Raw genomic sequence first — 23,452 nt, 5'->3', positions numbered from 1 at the left:
ATGGATACGCCTGTTTCCTTATTTTTCACTGGCGAATCCATCTTGCAAAGCTCCCATCTGAACTGTTTGGGCCTGGTTAGAAAGTGACAGAACCAATCAGCGATGAGGGGCAGTACTTTCAGGCTCATTGGAGTCAAGAGGTAAGCAAGCAGTAACAAGAGACCAGTGCAATTATGGCGGAAGAGCTCAGCGTGGATGCTGCTAAAGCGCCAGTTTTATCAGAACTTGAAGATATTTCTTCGTTAAAAGAAGAACAAAGAAAAGCAGTGAGTTGTTTTCTTTTCAAAAAAGACAAAAGTCGTGCACTGACATGTCTTGGTTGCCGTGGTTTGCGTTATTCCTCAGTAGCTGCGCACGCGAACCTGTGTTCTCTGTCACATCTTTACGCCCGTAAAGATGTGACAGAGAACATTCATCCAACCACACTCCGAGTTTTTTTCAAATCCTCTGCCCTTTCCCAAATGCTTAGTATTGAAGGTTTTCTAGATGGATGTGTGAAACATATCCATCTGGCGTGTCAGGTTAAGTCTGGCTGTTATCTTTGTCAAAACAAAAGTGCCATAATTTGCAAGTAAATCTTATTTCCAGATTTCTTTTTGTTTAAATTTAACTTTATTCATAAACAAAGTCTGGCATTACATTCATGAAATAACCAGACTGTAAACATTACAGTCTAAGAACATTTCATACATGAAACAAAGGTCAGAGGTCTAATTTTGATTAAACTATGTATCAAACTGTTTTAGAAGTAGATACATGAACAGTGGCACACTTTAGCTGTTGGAGTAAGCTAAAGCTAAGCTCAGCTGGCTCTGTGATCAACATTTAGAAAAGCCAATGTAACTAACTTAGTTTTAGCAATGTTAGCTTTAGCAATGCAGCTATAGCTAACATAGCTATGTAGCATCTTTGCAAGCTTAGCTTCAGCCACATTGTTTCATAGCTGAGTTAGCTGGGTAGCTACATCAGCTGTGTAGCTATGTTAGCTTCGTAGCAGCTTCACAGCTAACAGAGTGACGTAAGCCACGTTTGCTGCTTTAAACGTTATCATGGAGGACAAGCTTTTTCTCCTGTAAAGCAGACTGTTTACTCTGCTTTATTAAACATTTTGCAATTAGGTTTTGCAGATACGCTTTTTAACTTCTAACTTTTGGATTCCTAAACATTACCATAACCCTAAACGGAACTTTACTCCAATTTTATTTTTAAAGTTTTAGCATATTGCATGTTCTCCCTGTCCATGATTGGGTTCTCTTCGGGTACTCCGGTAATTGGTGACTCTCAATGGTCTGTAGGTGTGCCTGGTTGTCTGTCTCTATATGTCGTTGTAAAGCCACATTATGTAATAATGCCGCATTATGTAATAACCCTAACCATAGGACTTAGTGTGGGCTCCAAGGTATGTCCTACCCAACTACCTTGCCCTAACTCTAACCACTTAGTGACTTATGCCTAAACCTAACCCCCCTTCAGGGCTCTAGACTAAACACCTACCCTACTGCCTTGCCCTAACCCTAATCGCTTAGTGGCTTAGAAAATACAGCGTTATTACATGATGGATGGAAAATGTATTACATTATCACATAATGCGGCGTTATTACATAATGCAGCGCTACAGTCGGCCCTGCTATTGACAGGTGACCAGTCCAGGGTGTATCCCACCTCTCGCCCAGTGACAGCTGGGATAGGCTCCAGGCCCCCTGCAACCTCAAATGGGATAGGGGTATAGAAGATGGATGGATGGAGTTTTAGCGTGTATTTTGTATATTTCTGTCAGAGGTGTATGGTCTGCAGCCAGAACTTGAAGTGATCACACCCTGGCTTGACTTGTGACATAAGCAAAACAAATGGCATGTTCTTTTTAAAACCAAGCAGCTTTTCCATGCTGACATTTTCATTATAGCCGGGGAGATTAAAACAGTGTATCCAAATATCTTTGTGTAATGCTTGATTTAAATCTTAATTATACATAAAAAATAAAGAAACTTTTGACCAATTTAGACACATAGAGAGTGATCTTGCCATGGTTTTGGAATTAAGGCTATCAAACATAAAATATCAAAATATCTAAATTTAATCATTTTTACTTAACTGAAACTACAATAAAAATATCAAAACAAAACAAAACTGACTGAAGCTCTATTGTGTGCTTGCAATGATAACCAAAATGAAATTGAATTAAAAACCAGGGAAGGTTTGTCCAATATTCTATTGAGCCTGGGTGAAATATTTATCCTAAGTTTCCTGTTATTAGCTGACAGGAGGTACACCCAGTGTGGTCTTCTCCTGCTGTAGCCCATCTGCTTCAAGGTTTGACATGTGCATTCAGAGATGCCCTTGAATACCTGAATACCTTGGTTGGATCGAGAGGTTGAGTTATGTTGCCATTTGCTTGAATTAGTCTGATTTTTCTTAGGCTTGCACAACTGGATACTGCAATTTTACTCCATCCACGTTTGCAAAACTGCTCTGTCAGGTGTCATAGTGATCAGGCGTGAACAGCCCTTTTCCAGCCTCAAATTCTCTATCAAACTGAAGTCTGGGCTTTGACTTGGCTTCTCCAGAACATTCACCTTGTTGTCTTTAAAACATTTCTGTGTAGCTTTCACTGTATACTTTGGCTTATTGTCTTGTTGAAATAGATAAATCTTCCATGCCATAGTTCTCCTGCAGACTCGTTAAGATTTTCCTCCAGGATTTTCCTGTAGTTCTTTCATTTAACCCTCTACCTATATGAGCATTCCAGGGTTATGGTGTCAGCCAAACAAAGCATATTGTCTGATGAACAAGAAGCACCATTTTGGTCTCATCAGTACAAAGGACTTTGTCCCATTTGACCCTGAGTCTCCAACATGCCTTCTGGTGAACTCTAGTCGAGATTTAATGAGTTTTCTTCAACAGTGGCTTTCTCTTTGCAACTCTTCCATAAAGCTTTGACTGGTGAAGAACCTGGCAACAATTGTTGTATGCAGATTCTCTCCCATTTCAGCTGCTGAAGCTTGTAACTCCTTCAGAGCATTCAGAGGTGTCTTAAAGGCCACTCTCACTAAGCAGATTTAGGTGCCAGATTCCTTGTTTCTTAATGATGGATTTAACTAAACTCTGGGGATGTTCAGTGCCATGGAAATGTTCTCTATCCATCCCCTGGCTTGTACTTTACAATAAGCTTTTTCAGAGTTGCTTGGAGTGTTCTTTTTTCTTCATGGTGTAACAGTGGCCATGAATACTGATGAAAGAGGTTTTTTTTTTTTTTTTTTTGACAAGCCAAATTATATTAACCACTATTGATTTATCAAATCAATAAACAGGTAAAACATCCAAGAGGGTGAATACTTTATATAGGCACTGCACACCTAATGGAGCATTTGGTGGGTGTACAGTGCTTAACAAATTTATTAGACCACTCTCACCCTAACCAAAGTGAGGTTTATGCCACAGCTGCCCTAAATTAACAGCATTGGTAATTACCAAAATCTTTTTTTTATGTTTCTGCAATGGTTCATACACCAATATGTAGAAGCTCTTTAACCCAAATGATATTTTTAATGATAAAATAGAATTATTATTGTTATCCGTGAATTTTCAAATTTACTGATTTGCAAAAAAATGGAAAAAATAGTAAAGCACATTAATATTTCTTGATTAATATGTCAAATTATAGTTATTTACTTGCATTCCTGAACAGAAAAAATAGTTTTAGTGGTTGAATGTTATGCTTGATTAATTTCTGACTTCTCAGAGAAGCCCGGTGAGCCGGCTCAAATTTGAGTGAATTCAGTTTAAAATCCCTCATTCCTGTTCAAAATGGTAAAACGTGGAGAGCTCACTGAAAATGAAAGAGTCCGCATTAATGCACTTCATGATGCTGGACGGTCTTTGAGACAAATATGACAGGTGGTCTAATAAATTTGTTAAGCACTGTAGGTCTTCATAAATCACAGCATGCATATCTCAACTTGGTAGACAACAATGCATTTTTCTCTGACAGGACTGAACACAGAGTTGGACAGTTTAGTTATTTATTATGTAAAAATCAGACAGCATTTTCTATACAATCATAGAAAAACAAATCAAGTGTTTGTACTATTACAATAGCATTATTTCAGGATAAACAGTGGAATTATCTGCAACAGAGAAAGCTATTGCACATCAGATGTGTAAACCTTCTGCCAATTAATTATTACCAAATGTAATCCTGAAAACGCAAGGAAAAAAAGTTAGAAGTTAAAAATACTTCATGGTTTGTCTTGGTTTAAAAAAAGCCCTGTGAGGATGTCCCTGGTTTGTTCGAATGGCTCAGTGGTTCTGTTGACAAACTTGAACCTGCCCGGGGAGCAGACTCTAACCAATCATCTTTGTTGAACTGACATCATAAATTATTGAGAACAGCTGGTAATAATAATCAAGTTACTGTAGGACAGCACAAAGATGAAATTGTGAATGGCTGAAATCTGTAGCGTAAGGAGGATGCTGAAGGAGGATGTTCAGTATCAGTGCAGAGATGAAAGAGAAGCAATTTAATAAAACTTTGATGTTTTATACTCTTTGAGATGATACATTTACTTAAATTAGTTCTAGGTCTTAACCTATATTCAGTTTCTACTGGCACTGGTGTTATTTGTTACATAAAACCATGCAATCATCCAACATGCGCTGTGAGTACAAATGTCCATACATTCATACAAAAGTTCAATAAACATGTCACTAAATCCAAATGACATTGGTATGAACTTTATAACTTAAGACGTAATAAATAGACATTGTGAAATTGCAAACAATGCATAGGTTTGTGCAGAGGACGTCCACATAAATATTCAGCAGTTGTCAGTACACAGCTACACACTTAATTCACTCTTGTTTGTTGTGGTACTGTAGGCAGCGGAGGCTAAAGCCATTCACATGACAGTTCCTTTTTGGTCCCATGAAAAGTCTCTAGAGTGTTAGCTCATAACATGTTAAACAATACATTGTCAAACTGCAGAGTTAAGATTCAAATTTCAAGACGAAACTAAATTTATATTGATTATTAGCCATATACTTTTGTATATCATTTCCACCAAACTTTAGTTAGTGCAAGGCAATATGTTTACTCATTACACCAATGGGAGCCCAGTACGCAATTCTATCTCATACTTTAGGCATATAAAGGGCACTGTAACAATCTGACTTATCTTTAAATGGCCTGTTTGTTTGCTGCAGCATTCCTCTTTGTCCAAGGGCAGAACAATCATGATCACACAATAACTGCATTCTGGAGAGAGTCATAAATAATCTTCAGGGTTGTTACTGAGGCTTAACTCCCTGTGCTTATGTACCTCAAACATGTACAGTTCAAAACTGCCACAATGCACCCCAAATAGTTAACCATGAATCCTTAAGGTTTGCATCTGCATAAAAACCACTTCACTGTCTTTTAAATAAGACACAGAATCTACATTTTGTCAGCAAATAACACCTTCATTGTTAATGCCTGCTTTTCCTGTTGTGGGCTTCCAAATGCCTGTATTCCGGACCTTCTTCAAAACTTCACCCTCTACAGATGTAGAATTCAACAACTCACACACGGGACATGCTGCACTATTTCGTATACGAGATGCACCTTGATGCACGTGGCACCTTCCTCCAGCAGGTTTTCACTTCCCTACCCCCTGCGGTCAGGATCTGCTCTTCCTCAAGCCCCGATCATCTATGTGTTCAGCTTTCACACCACTTCATCAGACTCCAGGTTGTATTCTTCGTACAGAACATCGAGGACTGCCAGCTGCTTCTCCATGGCGGGCAGGTACACCCCCAGGTCCCTGTGCATGCCACTGGTGAAGCTGCTCTTCAGTTCATCGCCTTCTTTTGACACCAGGGCAGCAGTGAAGCTCTGATAAGATGGGGCAGCTCGAAGGGCCAGCTGGAACAACAAAAACAAGTGGTCAAACTCAAAATACAGAGTGACCTCTGAGCAAGAAGAAGAAGAGATGAAAGTTAGAAATACTTACAGCAAAAACACCTCGCACAACCCATCCATGGTACTGTCGAAGGGTCTTTCCATAAGCGTTATCTGTATTTAAGACAGAGTATGATTTACCCTGACAGTGAAGAGATAAAGACAGATCTTTGTATTAAACTTATCTGTAAGAATCACACTCACTCAGTGCTCCTTGGATGTCTTGTTCTCCTGCATTAACCTCTGAAAGAAACTCTTTGAGGAACTTCAGGCCTCGTCGGAGCCAGAGCAGAGCTTCTGTGGCTGAGTTGCGCACCTTGGCAACATCTGTGTGGACCTCATGCAGAACGATGGACTGTAGTGTGGGGAAGTTGTTGGGGTCTGACATCAGCTTCTGGTGAATTTTCTGCAAAGTGGACACACAGACTTAAATGTATTTTCTGTCCGTTCACATTTTTAAAAATGTCCGAAAATTTCTGTCAATTTTTGCGAGATAAAATGCGAATAAGGGAAAATACAATGCTACAGTTTCCCTAGGTTGTGAAAGGTGCATAACAACTGTGCTATAATTTATTTTGCAGAACAACCGCAATGTTTACACGTACCTTAATATTTCCAACAAAATCCATTTTAACTGGTGCAAACACTGTGGACCCCAGCTTGTCTGAGAAGAGAAAATCCATTGTCACTTCTTTGTTGTTCTGAAAGACTGAGTGCTTAATTTTTTTGAGGCTTTTCTTGTAAAGTTACAATAAAGGAGGAGAAAAATCATGTGAAATAACTTCAGCAAAAATAGTACTATAAACTGCATATTTACTGAGAGAATAATAAAAGCCTGAATATCGCTAGAACTTTATGGGAGTTTTTAATTTGTGGTGAAGTGAGATATGAGCAGGCAGAATCAAGTAAAAGATTGAAACTTGATTTATATTAACCCCCTATCACCATCAATAGATTAACAAAGTTTACGAAGACCACTGAAGAAAGGCATCATGTTACGATTAATTCAGCCTACAAACACAATACTTTAGTCTTCACTGTAAACATAGTATATACTGTTAGCTCTGTGAGTATTTGGACTACAACATCATTTGTATTATTTTGCTTCTCTTCACCACCAATATAGGTTTGAATTAAAAAAAATCAGTGTGACTGTAGTGGAGACTTTCAGCTGTAATGTAAGAGGTTTGCAAAAATCTTGCATTTATTATTAAGGAGTAACAGACATTTTATTCAGAGTACCTCCATTATAAGGGGCTAAAATACCTGGAAAAATCTTGCATAATTAAAAACATTTAATAAGACTAAAAACTTGGCTGAAGATCCTTTACAGTCAATGGCTGCCTGATGTCTGGAGCCCGTGGACATCACCAAATTCTGAGCTTCCTCTTTGCATGTCTTTTGCCAAGCATTTACTGTAGCTGCCTTTAGTTGCAGCTTGTTTGTGGGTCTTTCTGCCCTCAGTTTTGTCATCAGTAACTCAGTGCTCTACTGGGTTAAGATCAAGTAGTGTCCTGGCCACTGAATATTCAAAATGGATTGCAAAGCCATTTTCAGTGGGCATTTTCAGATGTGTGTGGCGAAAAGTTTATGATGGGATATGTTTCCATCTCTTTGTTTCTTTACATTTTTTGTTCCATTTTAAATCTAACCTGGCCTTATTTTTATTATAAATTCAGCTGAATTATAACATTTAGTTATGATGAGAAAATTGAACAAATTTGGGTCGTAATTTATCATTAAAGAGATGGTGATGAGCCCTGATGCTAGATCAGTTGAGAACCACAGATTTAAAGAAGGCCAAAATACACTTTGCAGCATTTGGCTAAATGTGAGCAGAGTATAGTATCTAAGGTATATAGTATACACTTCAGAATTTACTTTGATCGCCAGCCACATCATCGATAACCACCACTTAAATCCATTGTGGTGGTTCATAGGGAAATGATATAAATTGAGTTGCTGTCCGTATAATTACAGACCTAGCTGTACAGTGTGTTCACTTCAGACAATGGTTGGAAATACTGCATGTATGCATCATTGGCAAATCCATAATGGTTGTGTAAATGCAACTCACATCCAATCAGACAAGCTCAGTCGCCTCTCCCATTGAAGTCTACGATAAATTGAGTTTTAATTGTATTCATGATATTTGCCTTACCACTATCAAAGAAATAAGATTGAAAGCATTTTTTGCACCCTCAGAAGACTCATGGTCCTCTACTGAAAATGTAATACTGTAGCTCGTTTATGTGATATACTGTTTTCTATGCTTTAATGTCATTTCTTTTTTTTTCTCAACTTCACCTTACTTCCCTTCCATTCTCTTCTCCACACTCAACCAGTCTAAACTAAAATAATATCAACAATCTTAATTCATAATTATGATCTCAATATTGATCAAAATAAATGTGGCTCAAATCATTCAGCTCTACTCTCCTCTTTATTAATGTGCAGTTCCTGATAAAGATCACAACAGGAGAGGTATCTTATGTCTCGAGTTTTGTCAGCTGTCTAAGAGATTACAGTAAAAATCACAATCTTGAACTTGTTTATGTTGGTTTTGCACCTGTCATGTGGCATTAATGTTGGGTCTCTGTAAATCATATAACAAGTTCAGTCTGGACCTTTTATTTTAATTAATTTGTTAGGAACTGGCACTAAACAATCAATAACATTAGAACCATGTGTGGTACACAGTAATAAAGACACAACAATGACAAAATGTGCAACCAAATAAACATATTGTAGACCAAAAGAAAAAAGAGCTGCTAAAAACAGTCAAGTGCAGAAAGAAATAATGAAAGCATGAAAGGAAAGGATGATGATGAACCCAAGACAGAAAGCTTTCCCTCCTTGAATACAGAAAGAAATGATTGGCAGGGCATGCACAGGCAGAAAGAAGAAAGTTTCCCATATAAGGTCATAAAGGGTGACCACATGTGTGGTGTCAGGAGGAAGAGGAAAAGATTAAGATGAGGAGAGACTAAAAGTGACCAGCCTACCTAATACAGGCACTATTGCATAGCATGAGTCCAAAAACTCTTGAGTAGGGATACCATTGTCGTCGTCCAGTCTTATATCACTAAATCTAAAAGAGGTAAAACAGATTCAAACAAGAGAATATATTAGAGAGGAGTACACCATTTCAGGTTTTATTTGATCAAATCAAACAGAAAAAGATACAAACGCCAAAATCAAACCAGAGAAATGATTCACACTGTGTCATGCAATTCTTTGCCTGACAATACCTGAGACTATTCTGCTACTTTAACTATAACTTAACAGAGTTTCTTCTACTTTGTGCTTATGATGATGGTGTAAAACTTCCTAAAAATGTGCTAACTGTGGTCCCCATCTTGCAGCTGAATACTGGATTATTGAGACAATCATTATAATAAAGATCATGTCATATCTAAATATTACAGACGTTAATAAAACATTGATGTCCATTGTTCAGTAACACTCTCCAAGGTTTTAAAAAAGGAAAGTAAAATATATGCATCATACAGAGGAAACAAAAAAGCTTTACAAACCCAAATATCAGCTGAGGGCCTCTCTGTGTTGTGATCAAGAGAGAACACACTAATATAAAACACTTATCAATACATCTTTGTTCAGTTAAAATCTTCCATACTTCTTGTTTTACATTTATTCTGTGTAACACTGTTAGACAATTAGAAATAGTTCTCATAAACTACCGGTAAGTATCTGTGCAGATAAAAAGTGCAGTGCCTCAAAGAGAAAAAACTACAAAAGCTTAGATAAGTTAATCCTAATACTGTCAGAGTGAAATGCAACAGATGATCATACAGTAAATTCATACAGTAATCATGTCTCCTAAAGGATGTGACCTTCTGGAGTAGCATTTTCGTACCTGTGACTCATTGTGCTGAAGAAAGTTTCCACCTGCTCTGTATCCTCTTGTTCTGTTGAACTTTCACCTTCCCTCTGAGCCTCTTCTTGGTCTGAGACAGCTTCCTGTTGGTGTTGAGACTCAACAGCGTCCACTTCCTTGCTATTGTTGTCGTGCTCTTGACTTTGGTCCGGTGTGTGCTTCTGCTCTTTTTCTGTCTCGTCTTTATCATCCTCATCGTTTTCATCTTCACCCTCCTCTGCTGGCTGCTCGTAGTGTTCTGTCTCAGAGGTATTTTGAATAGTAGCTGATGAAGGATCGACTCGCTCCTCTGAGATGGAGCTGTTTCCGTTTGCGGCTTCACTGTCTGCATAATACAGAGGACAAATAGAAGACATGCACAATGATTTTTTAAGAAAAATGCTGTGGAAACTCAAAAACATCCAGAATATGGTTTCATTACATTAATGGCACTTAGTGAAGAGAACCCTGATCTCAATTATGCCTCTGTGTGCTTCTCATAAGTTACATAATCTACCACATGGCCCTACCTGCCACAGCACCGCCACCCAGGCTATGAGCATGAAAGCTTCAGGTAGTGAAAATGCAAATGCCACTTATCCCATCAAGTAACCCCTCAGAGTCCCAACTATGTTGACTGATGGGCCACTAAAGTCAGTTCATCTCCTAAAGGGAGAACATCCCTTCACAAATGTCTTACTCAATTAGACCCACCACAGAAAGGCTGGACAATGAGTTCAAGCACCCAAGACCCAAGCTCTAAACATGGAAGGCCCAGTTAGTGAAAGCACTGAAGCCCCTTTTCGACTGAGCTGGTGCTAGTGCTAGTTCCAGGCTGGGAACTGGGTTAGCACCAGTTCTTTTAGTTTCCACCAACAAAGCTAGCCCTAGGCCCCTAAAGGGTCCCACAAACAGACCACAGAGAGTCAAGTAAGGCACACATCATCACAATCAGGTGCAAAAGGTTTCAGTTGTGATTGATTCTGCACTGGGCTTTGTGAAACAAAGGGTAAGGACAGATCAGCCAGGAAATTAGGATAGCACTACAACCTGAGTTTTTGCCTGTCTATTTGTAGTAATTCTAATGAAGTCACTACTCTTTCTTTGACTGCTATTTGCAGTTTAGACAAGTTTAGCATCCATAACTGCAGTAACAGTCTAACAAAACGTTTGTCAAATCTTTCATAGCTCTTATTCAAGTCTTATTTTATATTAATCTTCTTACATTGGAATAATGCATATGTTGTAGAACTGCCCTGCAGTTAGGTCTTTTTGGACAGAAGTCTGTAAGTAAACCTCAGTAATTATTAAAGTAAATATTGCTCCATGTCCAGCTATGTGTCTGCTGGGACACGGCTGCACGGCTAAAAACAAGACAGAAAGACAGTTGGTTTAGACTTTTTGGCTGCCAAAAGAATGGTTTTGTCCAACTGGAAAATTCATAAACTAGAATGTTTCTCAACAGAAGCACTGGTTCTTAAGAGTGCATTTCAACATCACAAATATTAATTGTGATCAAATCAGATCAATTATGAGAAATCCTGTCTGTCTGTCTTGTTCTGAGGCCTGTCAGCCCTGTACAGGATAATTGCAACTTTTAATTATGAAATGAATATTTAGACAGGTGAGAGTACATGCAAGCTATATTCTCCTTATATGTGGTTTTGTAATGAAACATGTTGATGTCTTTTTTGTTTTGTTTGTTTGCTGTTGTTGGTATTAATCATGGTCATGGTTTGGATTTGTGTGTAACCCTGACATGTATAAATGCTAAAGTATAAATCAAAAAAATAAACAGATGACAAAAAAGGAAAAATAATACTAATGCTACTTTTAATCTTATTATTTCACTGTTATATACAAGTGTTAAATGCCTCACTTATGTAAACTTGGAATCAAAGTAGTGCATTTTTATTTACAGTGATTAACTGAGTCAAAAGATGCACTCTGTTGACCAATTTGACTTTTTTCAGATAAATTGATTGATTAAAAGTCATGTCTAGTACATCAGTATAGATAAAATGTGACTTCTCAAGTGTGTTTTATAATGTGTTTTAAGGGAATCTAAAGACATCTTTTCCTTATTAGAATATCAGCTGTGTCTTTTAAATGCTTTTTGTACAAAGAAACACAAGATTTCAATATTTTAATACAGTTAAAAAATATATGCATTTCACATGTTGCTATTGTTGTTCAATGCACTCTAGGTTGCGATGCTCTACCCACATCTTTCTTTATAATCACCTTTATCTACATTACAGTAAATACTTCCTTATTGTCCTCTTCACTAAAATCCCACTGTTTTAAAAATAAAAAGGCTTTATGGATGACTTTCCAAAGGAAGAAGAACAAAGACATCACTAACCAGAATGCATTAAGCAACAATGGCAGCCTACATTTGCATATATCCTTTTAACTCATCTAGACTGGATTCAACATTTCTGTGTATAAACCCTTAAGACCTAATGCAACATCAGTGTGATTTGGATGATCTTATTGCTTTTGAGAGATATAACCAATGAACTGCAACATGTTTTGCTAAAACACACATGTAAAAGGCAGATAGGATGAAGAATGTTTTAGGCTCATTAGCCACTACATGGGAAAGTTCATGGATAGAAAAGTTTTCAGAGTTGAGCAGTGAAACCTTCCGATGCTGAGAACAACAATGAATTTAAAGAGGTAGTGAACACTATAACGTTTTTTTCAGCTGTACACTGAAGTATCTGACTGAACTATGATAAAACACATCATTGCTGGTGTTATTTCTGACGTTTGACCCAAACTGATACAAATCAGCATTTTATGGCTTTTAATTAGCTTAAAATGACATCTGCTCTGAAAAATCTTTTCTGAACCATTCAGAGACCACTCCCATCCTCTCCTGCACCTGCACTGCCTCAGCTCCAAGAGTTACAGCTTTAGTAACGCCAGTGCTGGAGCCAACAGCCAAAGCAGGTAGTGCTAAGGACCACCACGGTCCACCACCACACTACAGCACACTACAGGGGACTCTGGAGGGGAAAGATCCCCCTCCTCAAAATATCACTCTGAGGCTGCAGTGCTTTGGGACTCCTTGTAACTTTCTGGCAAGGGGACTTCACTGTCACTCGCAACTCATCTGGAAAACCCCGTCATTTACCCCTCCCACCTCTCTGCACCAAACTGCCCATTTTTTGTGCATTTTTCAAAAGTCTGAAGTGGGGGGAGTTAGCGCTGAGCTGGGGTTTTACTTACACTTTAATGAAAACCCAGAAACGAAGTGAACTGGGACCTGCTAGCCAAGGCTCAGTGGATGAGAGATGTGTTTTGAAGAGGAGGAGGAAGTTGATGATTTTGATTTGATCAATGATTTTATAAAATGTTAACAACATCAGGGAAAAGACAGCAATTTACATTTAAAGCCAAGAGTTGAAGCTTTTAAATGTTTTTATTTAATGTATCTAATTCGTAATGAGGCAAAGAAATAAAGATTTTAGTAAACATTTAAATTCTGTACAGTTATGCAGAAAACTTCCTGGTTTTTGGCAGTTTAAAAAAACACTTTGGTTACAGAGGCTGTTTTTTTGGCGGCCATAAGTCTATGTGGGTAAATGTACAAACTGAATTGGTTTCTTTGTGCACAGACATATAGAAGACAATAATGTTAATATAACAAAGTAATAGTTAGTTAATATGCAGAGTTCCATTTAAAATGTATGAAAAGCAAAATGAAGTATGTCTTAATTCAACCAAAATAACACAGAAGAAAGTACATGTTTAATCCATATTTCAGCCTCAGCAGTAGACTACTTCGCCCTGCTCAGAGAAATCTAATAATAAACTAGGCATCCATCAATGTCTGTTCACTAAAAGAAAACAATCAGTTCAGATGACATACAGACACAAAGAAGTCACAAAGTAAATCCTTTTGTTCAGTGTGGTCTTAACTTTCAAGAATGCATCAAGTTTTGTTACCTCAGGATCAGTGTTGGGAAACCAGACTTACCTGAAGGGGAAGAGTGATGATCTGGTCTGTCTGGCTCATCTGGTCCCTCTGCCCCAGAATCAAGGCTCTGGTTATCATGTGCGATTGTTTCTCCTGAATTCTCTGACAAATCTCTCCACCTGGGATGAATCGGAGTACAATTTGTTAGTTCTGAAACTTGGGCTTGACTCCTTTGAGATGAATCATATATAGAACATTTTTACTGTATTTAGAATGCAAATATAAATCTAATTTTCCATCAACAGAAAACATATAAAAGTGTATTTCATTTCTGCATTACTATACAGAGTGCTACTTTGAACATCTATGTAACCATTAATGATAGATGAAGATTCAATGAAAGGAACATAAATATATGATGACAGAAAAAAATAACCTACTTTTCCCCAAGATTCTGATTTAAATGATTGACAGGTTTAATCTGTCGAAGAGAAGAAAATCATTAATAAATCATTTTTGAGCCATCCTGCTTATGCTAGAAGGTACTGAGTTATCTGGCTGACAAAGGGATCATGGAGACATAAACATACCTTTTGAGGTTTGATGGCTGCTACTGGAGGGGATCCTGGTGGACTCTGTGATACCATTTCTGTATTGAAAGTACGATTTGCTATCTGCATGCATTCCTCTAGCGTCTTAAGGAAAGTAGTACATGTAGACTTCACCATGTTTCCGGTGTCTATTCCTGTCTGAAAAGGCACATGGACAGAAACAAATGAGGTAGCACTGCCACATATCCAAATAATGTCCTAAAGTCTCGCTAACATTTGCTGCCCCTCTGGCACATTGGAAAGCAAGAAAAGAGATCCATTTAATTCAGTGCTAGTTGAGGCTACCCCATAAAGCAGATTCACACCAAGAGGAGCTTCTCTTATTTCGTCAGCTCATCCAAACTTTAACCTTACCTCCACTGTGTCTCCTAGCTCATCATTCTCCTTGATCCTGTTTACTTGCTGTAGGAGAAGGTCACAGTACAATCTGAGCTCTGACATCTTTGTTTTCAGTGCCTCTGTGTTCTCCTGGAGCTCTTCAATAACAAATAAAAAACATTTAGAATGACGTTTAAAGAATTTTATAAAAAACTACAAGCCGTTTGTATGCAAATTCAGATGCACAGGTACATCTCATAAAATTTGAATATCGTGACAAAGTTCACTATTTTTTTGTCAGTCATTTCAGAAAGTGAAACCCATATATAATATAGACTCATTATACATAGAGTGAAGTATTTCAAGCCTTTTTTTCTTGAAATGTTGATGATTATGACTTAGAGATAATGAAAACCCAAAATTCAGTGTCTCAGAAAATTTTAATATTACATAAGATCATAAAAAAAGGTTATTTTAAACAGAAATGTCAGGCTTATGAAAAGTATGCTCATTTCTATGCACTCAATACTTGGTTGGGCCTCCTTTTGCATGAATTACTGCATCAATGTGGCGTGGCATTGAGACGATCAGCCTGTGGCACTGCTCAGGTACAATGGAAGCCCAGATTGCTTTGATGGCAGCCTTCAGGTCATCTGCATTGTTGGGGCTGGTGTCTCTCATCTTCCTCTTGACAATACTCCATAGATTCTCTATGAGGTTCAGGTCAGGCCAGTTTTCAGGCCAATCAAGCACAGTAACACCATGGTCACTGAACCAGCTTTTGATACCTTTGGCAGTGTGGGGAGGGTACCAAGTCCTACTGGAAAATGAAATCAGCATCTCCATAAAGCTTGTCAGCAGAAGGAAGCATGAAGTGCTCTAAAATATTCTGGTAGATGGCTGCGTTGACTGTGGACTTCAGAAAACACAGTGGACCAACACCAGCAGATGCCATGGCAGCCCAAATCATCACTGACTGTGGAAACTTCACACTGGACTTCACGCAACGTGGATTCTGTGCCTCTCCACTCTTCCTCCAGACTCTGGGATCTTGATTTCCAAATGACATGCAAAATTGACTTTCATCTGAAAAGAGGACTTTGGACCACTGAGGAACAGTCCAGTTCTTTTTCTCCACAGCTCAGGTAAGACGCTTCTGATATTGTCTTTGGTTCAGGAGTGGCTTGATACGAGGAATGCCACATTTGTAGTCCATGTCTAGGATTCGTCTGTGCCTAGTGCCTCTTGATGCGCTGACTCCAGCCTCAGTCCACTCCTTGTGAAGCTCCCCCAAATTCTTGAATGGATTTTGCTTGACAATCCTCTCAAGGCTGCGATTATCCCTTATGCTGGTTAACCTTTTCCTACCACACTGTTTCCTTCCACTCAACTTTCTATGAATATGCTTGGATCCAGCACTCTGTGAACAACCAGCTTCTTTAGCAATGACCTTTTGTGGCTTGCCCGCCTTGTGGAGGGTGTCAATGACTGTCTTCTGGACATCTGTCAAGTCTGCAGTCTTCCCCATGATTGTGTAGCCTACTGACCCAGACTGAGAGACCATTTAAAGGCTCAGCTGATTAGGGTGTGACACCATGACTTTCCAATATTGAACTTTTTCACAATTTTAAAATTTTTGAGACACTGAATTTTGGGTTTTCATTATCTGTGAGCCATAATCATCAACATTTCAAGAAATAGAGGCTTGAAATATTTCACTCTATGTGTAATGAGTCTATATATGGGTTTTACTTTCTGAAATGATTGACAAAAAACATTGAACCTTTTCATGATATTCTAATTGTTTGAGATGTACCTGTAATGGCACCTTCATACCTTTTTCTCTCTTTGTTCGGTTGTCTGTAAGGCAAGCTTTGGCTGTCCCCAGTGCCACCAGCCATTTTTGCCTCTCTGCTGCATTGATAGCTCGGAGGTAAAAGTACTGCTCTCCTGGGATGGTGAGATCAACTCGTGTAGAGTCGGAGGGATGAACTATAAAAACACAGCAGCAGACAATATATTGGTTAAATACCAGTATCAGTCCTGTTTGACAGACATCAGCCCATCGGCCAGTGATATGGCATAAACTGACTTGTTTATCTACACGAGACACACAATTTGCTGTGATATTGATAGATTGTTTACAAGGAAAGAATAAAGTTAAAAATGTGCTGTGAGGTAGGAAACGTAAACCTCACCATATTATAATAGAATTTGTAACAAAGAATATAATCCCACAGACAGTGTGATTAAAAAAAAGAAACAAAAAAAGAGTGAAGCACAAGAAAAAAAATAAAATGTGAATACCAATTTCTTGGACATAGGTTTTCAGACAGATAGTTACGTTGCATCTATATGGTAAATTATTATGGAGTTATGTTGTGCATACCAGGATATATGAGTATGTGCATACATTTACATTCACATCTACATAAACAGTATCTTGAACACACACACTACCATGAAATTAAACACTTAGTATGTCTAATATTATTATTATCAATACCATATTTTGTTATTGTTGACCACTTTCATTGTTATGAAAACCATTTATCAACCTCATCATTTTTATTGCAACCATTTCAAGCACCTTTATCCTTCTTATAATGATCACCTAATCATAATTATGTTATCACTTTTGCTGGTGTCAATGGCCAGTGAAAAATATGTTGTGTTGCATCAATCTAATGCAGGCAAGCTAGTAAATCTAACCGTAGGATAAAAAGAAGAAGGTTTTTTATCAAGCAGATTTCACCTGTTGGAAAAGCTCAGATCTTTTCTTCCTACATGAAAAGATATATCAGGATGTGGAGGTATTACATCCTCTTTGGGAATGAGGAGCCCCATGCCATTTGACAGACATGTTCCTGTGACATTTTCAGAGGAGGAACAACTAGTAACAGTTACAATATATCTTATAACTGATTAAAAACAGACACAAAGAAGTGGTACATTAGACATCAGAATCGAAATTTGACATTGGGTGTATCGATATTTAAACATTCTCAATGCCAAAAGGCCGGATGTCACAATCGGTGCATTTACTGACGCACATTTGTATGACCAAACACACTGGACCGGTCCAAATTAGTAATACTGACCTTGTATTTCACAAACTGAAATTTTAATGCTGCCCTTGCAACCTTTCCAGGCATCTTCTTGTGAGTCATAGTACGATAAAGTTCCTCCATCGAGCACAAACCAACGAGGCTGCCATCCTGAAAAATATAACATGTTAAAAAATACGTGTCGTCGCTGCTGTTTTAATAAGAATAGGCGTTAAGCCTTTAATACTGGAAGTCACTAAGTAAAAGTCAGAGTAAAACAGTGTTACAGTTATCCCTTACGTTATGTTAGCAACAGCTAATCAGTTAAGTCAGATTAAAATGACAGATGGTGGGAACTACCGTAACTAGCCAGCACAACCTTAAAGATAAATAAAGCCACTCTCTTATGGTTTACATAGTTTGCTTTAATAAGACAATAAACCTTACTTAACTTTAAATGGTGCAGAAACTCCAACAGTATAAAGCTGTGGCCAGCTAACGTTAGCTGCGAGTCAAACTCAGTATAACTACGCTATGACGTTGTCATGCTAGCTAGCAACCACAAAAACGAGCACTACGATCAAAAACACCCGACGACTACGGAGTAGTCTTACCGCTTATGTAATTGGTCCATTTATACAGCATTCCTTCCATTGTTTAATTATGTCTTTTGCCGTTCATTACTTGTTTATCATAACAAGAAATGATGCACAGCTGATTGCGGCGACTCCATCGGGCCCAGAGTATGATTTGTGGAGTAACGTTCGCGGCTCCACGGGCTCTATATCTCAGCTACGCCAATTAAAGTACGTAAACTTTTTTGTGAATGTTACTCTACGCAAGCACGAAAGCCTGGAGACGTTCCGCCCACTTACATCAGAAGGATTTATTTTTGGGGTGTGTGGATGATTGAGATTGACACAAAGACTCACCAATGAAATAAGAGAATTAAGACAAGAGGCGGAACTAAGAATTCAGTTATCCAATCACAGACGGAGGAGGGAAGCGAGTTGAACAGTGGCTGCCTTCATTGCAGAAGTTGTTTGCCACGTAGTTGGCATTCCAACATGTATTTAATTTAATGTAGCATATTTTTTTCACTTTAAACTCAGCCTTTATTTCTTTTTTGTTAGCTAATAAGTTATTGTTTATCAATATGATTATTTTTTCAATTTGTTCGATATTACCTTCCCTGTTTGTGTTTGTCACTGGGGGCAAACTGCCCGAGCCAGAGGTGAAAATAGAAGTTTTACACAAACCCTTTATGTGTTACCGTAAGTCAAAATATGGAGACATGATTCTCGTTCATTACGATGGATACTTGGAGAGCAATGGCACCATGTTTCACTCAAGGTAATGTGATGCTTAAAGCTCAAACATGAATGTATCATGTACTTATGTGCTACTCTAACTCTCTAAATAGCACTAATATTTACCATGGATTCATTTAGCAGTTGTAATTGGTTTATTTATCTAATGGAAAACGCTATGTAGCAGCACACCACGTGTCTGCATCTAAAACACTTACTTTTAAAATGTGTGCAATCAAATCTGTGTATTTCTCTCAAAGAAAGCTGCGATTGATATCTGTGACTCTCCACAGTCGCAGGGATGGGGATAAAAATCCAGTTTGGTTCACCCTTGGGATCAAAGAAGTGATCAAAGGTTGGGATAAGGGTCTCAAAGACATGTGCACAGGAGAACGCAGGAAACTGACAGTCCCACCATCTCTGGCATATGGCAAGGAAGGAAAAGGTAAGATAAGAGCATAATAGAGATGCTTGCATGAAAGTCCCCTCTTTGTGATCCACCATGATATATAACTTGACATGTTGGTGTTCACAGGCAAGATACCACCAAGTAGTACCCTCATTTTTGACATCGAGCTCATGGATATCCAGAATGGTCCGAGATCACATGATTCTTTCAGGGAGATGGATCTAAATGATGACTGGAAGCTCTCCAAGGAAGAGGTCTGTTAGTCTTTCATTGTCATTTCACTTTGGTAAAAGAGGTTTGACTTCATGAAAGTAATTCCTATTCTGTCCATGCTGCAGGTGAAGGAGTACCTGAGGAAAGAATTCCAGAAGCATGGATACTCACCTAATGATACACATCATGAGGTGATGGTGGATGACATCTTCAAAAATGAGGATGAAGATAAAGATGGTTTTATATCGGCAAGGGAATTTACCTACCAGCATGATGAGCTCTGATTTCAGCTGAATGTTTTAAGCTCCTAGAGTTTTTTGTTTCCAGAAATTTCACCAAGACATGACAAGAATTTAGTCATTATGTATTGGTCAGTGGGATGTTGTTACATGAACTGCAACACTTGAATACACCTGCTCTGTTTAAAGAAAAATAATTGAATGGAATTAGTATCCATACATTTTATATCTCCTCCTTCATGCACTGACAGTATCACCGTAGATGTATTAAGGTAGTAATGTCTACTTCTTTTTAAATAAATGTATTTGATTATATTGATAAACATAACAGAAAGTTTGTATTTTGTGTATTATTATTTGTGCTATGAGCAGGGGTCACAAGGTTAAATAACTGTGGTCCCCAACACCATTTGCAGCCCCTAACCAAATCTGGCAATAACTATAACCACATCTTTATTATGCTGATGACCCTTTAAAGAACTATAACTTTGCATTATATCCTTAAAAATGTATGTGCACACCACAAGACAGTGTGATGTTTTGTTAGCAACATCTATAGTCAAATATTTCACACATCAGTGTGCACATGTACATGAAGGTACGATTGAAGAAATATTTATTATACAAATTTTGCTGAAAGAGAAATTTGCTATTTACCCCCTATGGAGTCTATAGACTGGTGGTGGTGTTGATGAGGGATGCAGGATCATATGAAGAAGAGAGTTCTGAGAAGCTGGACTGGGACACGGATGAGGTGGCTCAGACAGAAGACTGAGGTATGCAGGATGAAGTGAGCTGAACACCAGAGTAGATCTGGACTAGTTGCGATGAACTGGAATAGAGGTAGCTGGGGTGGAGGAGGGTTCCACCATCTAGACTGAAAAACCAGGCTGACTGTGGAAGAGAGGATGACAAATTAGAAACATGACACAAGACTGAACACCCATAATTAGTTGATCACCAGAGCAGGAAATCATAAGTATTCAAAAAACTACTGGACAACACTTAGAGATTTTATTATGGAGATATTTGTTTTTTTAGCCCCTTTTGTGCCCTGTGTCAACAGGAAACATGTTTATGTTTCAGCTACAATAAGAAAAAAAGACATGGCTTGAAAAAAACACAACTTAAATGTTAAAAAATGAGATAAACTCCTTCCAATGCACTGATTGAAGACAGTCTACCAACTGGCATATTTATGGGTTTTTGACTCAAACTTTTTTTGCACACAATGCATGATCTCAATCTACCTAGATATTCCCCTCTCCATGTGTAATTGCTTTGATCATTTCCCATCATTTAATGTAATTAAACCTTATTACACATTTCAAACTCCACAGTTGTCTTGACCTCAAAATTGAAACAATTGCTCCCAGTTTACTTGGTTTCCTTTCTTCAACTCAGAAACTTGTGGATGATCTATTCAAGCACCATCTTACAAATAGCTGCTAGGGTCTCATTAGTGAAAGGACCCCTGGGTAGTTCTTTTTCTGTTGTTTTTAGCCTTGGCCATGAGCTAAACCTTGATAATGATGATATGCTACTGATTTTTGTTCTTGTTTGTGCCTGTCTTCTTTTACCAGTAGAGGGCAGTCTTGTCCAAATGTTTTTTCTTTCTTGGATCAAAAATATCACATGAAATCTCAAAACAACAATATACAGCAGCTTCCCCTTTCTCCTTTTATTGTTTTACATCATATTGTCCACAGCAGATCAAGTGATCACAACAAAAGGAATGTTATATGTAATCAAGGATAATTTATGTGAAAAGATGTGGAATATAGCTTTGTTTCCACGTCTTAAACAGGCATATATTTTAAAATCTCCATAAACCTGAAAATGATTCAAAGTGAATAGCTTTACAAATACACATGTAATGATGGTCAACTTTGAATTACTATTATTCACTCAGTGGTAACAATGATATGCATCTGAATATAAAATCAGTCTTTTTAAACCCTAAGTAGGAAAAATGATGTGAAAATGACAGTAAATGTATACTGTTCAATCCATGAATGAAGAGAAAACTCAATCTGACATCACTGACTAGCCTTTCAGGTATTCATAGCTTGTACATTAATTGTGTGTTGAGCATCACCAAGTCCACATAGCCAACCATAATGTTGTTGTTTAGAGCAGTGGTTCTCAACTGGTTGAGTCATGGGTCCCACCATCAACTCCTCAAGGAGAATTGCAACCCATATTTTGGAGATGGAGGTCAATCAGATGTATTACAGTTTTTCTCAGTCGCTTTGATACATTTCTCAGATCAGAATTGAAATTCTCAAAATTACTTGTTCAATCTTCACATCATTGTGCCACTTGTGCACATCAAAAAAGCATTTTCTCATTTCTTTGAACAAGTTGCAAAAGCTTTGGTACATCCATGCAAATGATTATGTACAATTCTCTGCTGCTTCCTACATTATCAATTGCTTATGTCATGTTGATCAAAATGTATTATAATGGGTCTCTGTTGAATAGTCTCACCCCCCACAACATTTAGGCATTAGTTCATTGCATAAGTATTAACATGCAAAATGGTTGAACATGTTGTCATAATATGTCAAGCATGTTTCTATACATTTCCATTAGACTTTTTTCCCCCAAGTCTGTCCTGAATTGGTAAATTGCTCCCAGGTGGATCTTGACTTTCTCTAACGAAGGGAAATGTGTGAAGCATTAGATCAACCAATAATCAAGGAATTTGACTGAAGAGAATTTGATGGTTGAGGAATTTTCTCAGCATGGAGATGGAAAGTATATCTCGCCAGCCACATACACAGATGACCCTTCTGGCTGCCATGGATGCAGCTTGTGGTGACATAGATAGATAGATAGATAGATAGATAGATAGATAGATAGATAGATAGATAGATAGATAGATAGATAATCAGATAGATAGATAGATAGATAGATAGATAGATAGATAGATAGATAGATAGATAGATAGATAGATAGATAGATAGATAGATAGATAGATAGATAGGTAGGTAGGTAGATAATCAGATAGATAGATAGATAGATAGATAGATAGATAGATAGATAGGTAGGTAGATAATCAGATAGATAGATAGATAGATAGATAGATAGATAGATAGATAGATAGATAGATAGATAGATAATCAGATAGATAGATAGATAGATAGATAGATAGATAGATAGATAGATAGATAGATAGATAGATAGATAGATAGATAATCAGATAGATAGATAGATAGATAGATAGATAGATAATCAGATAGATAGATAGATAGATAGATAGATAGATAGATAGATAGATAGATAGATAGATAGATAGATAGATAATCAGATAGATAGATAGATAGATAGATAGATAGATAGATAGATAGATAGATAGATAGATAGGTAGGTAGATAATCAGATAGATAGATAGATAGATAGATAGATAGATAGATAGATAGATAGATAGATAGATAGATAGATAGATAGGTAGGTAGATAATCAGATAGATAGATAGATAGATAGATAGATAGATAGATAGATAGATAGATAGATAGATAGATAGATAGGTAGATAATCAGATAGATAGATAGATAGATAG

At 37.7% G+C, this 23,452-nt stretch overlaps 2 protein-coding genes across 2 annotated transcripts; one reads left to right on the top strand and one right to left on the bottom strand.

The window, feature by feature from the left end:
* Nucleotides 1–4,011: 4,011 nt before the first annotated feature.
* On the bottom strand, nt 4,012–18,495 carry plekha8 (pleckstrin homology domain containing, family A (phosphoinositide binding specific) member 8). Its single transcript, XM_041793499.1, has 13 exons — nt 18,331–18,495; nt 17,771–17,887; nt 16,506–16,661; nt 14,706–14,827; nt 14,331–14,489; nt 14,181–14,221; nt 13,801–13,919; nt 9,813–10,158; nt 8,941–9,026; nt 6,541–6,599; nt 6,140–6,341; nt 5,988–6,049; nt 4,012–5,899 (listed from the first exon to the last, which is right to left on the bottom strand). Exons 1-13 carry the CDS (start codon nt 18,368–18,370, stop codon nt 5,702–5,704), a joined length of 1,707 nt encoding a protein of 568 aa, XP_041649433.1. The 5' UTR covers nt 18,371–18,495; the 3' UTR covers nt 4,012–5,701.
* Nucleotides 18,496–18,731: 236 nt separating this feature from the next.
* Nucleotides 18,732–20,226, top strand: fkbp14 (FKBP prolyl isomerase 14). The gene is made up of 4 exons (XM_041793942.1): nt 18,732–19,069; nt 19,320–19,471; nt 19,562–19,689; nt 19,774–20,226. Exons 1-4 carry the CDS (start codon nt 18,873–18,875, stop codon nt 19,930–19,932), a joined length of 636 nt encoding a protein of 211 aa, XP_041649876.1. The 5' UTR covers nt 18,732–18,872; the 3' UTR covers nt 19,933–20,226.
* The last annotated feature ends 3,226 nt before the right edge of the window (nt 20,227–23,452 follow it).

Source organism: Cheilinus undulatus, linkage group 8 (genome assembly GCF_018320785.1).
Source record: "Cheilinus undulatus linkage group 8, ASM1832078v1, whole genome shotgun sequence".
Taxonomy (NCBI): domain Eukaryota; kingdom Metazoa; phylum Chordata; class Actinopteri; order Labriformes; family Labridae; genus Cheilinus; species Cheilinus undulatus.
This window is presented reverse-complemented; position numbering and strand designations above follow the sequence as displayed.

Bases quoted from the DNA above. Each gene is read 5' to 3' on its own strand.
- plekha8 (XM_041793499.1), bottom strand. From the start codon at position 18,370: ATGGAAGGAATGCTGTATAAATGGACCAATTACATAAGCG. The intron at 16,662-17,770 runs GTCAGTATTACT...GTGTTTTTATAG, and splicing joins TTCAGTTTGTGAAATACAAG to TTCATCCCTCCGACTCTACA. The intron at 6,600-8,940 runs GTAGGCTGGTCA...TTCTCTTCTCAG, and splicing joins TGCAATAGTGCCTGTATTAG to ACAAGCTGGGGTCCACAGTG.
- fkbp14 (XM_041793942.1), top strand. From the start codon at position 18,873: ATGATTATTTTTTCAATTTGTTCGATATTACCTTCCCTGTTTGTGTTT. The intron at 19,472-19,561 runs GTAAGATAAGAG...TGGTGTTCACAG, and splicing joins ATATGGCAAGGAAGGAAAAG to GCAAGATACCACCAAGTAGT. The intron at 19,690-19,773 runs GTCTGTTAGTCT...TCCATGCTGCAG, and splicing joins GGAAGCTCTCCAAGGAAGAG to GTGAAGGAGTACCTGAGGAA.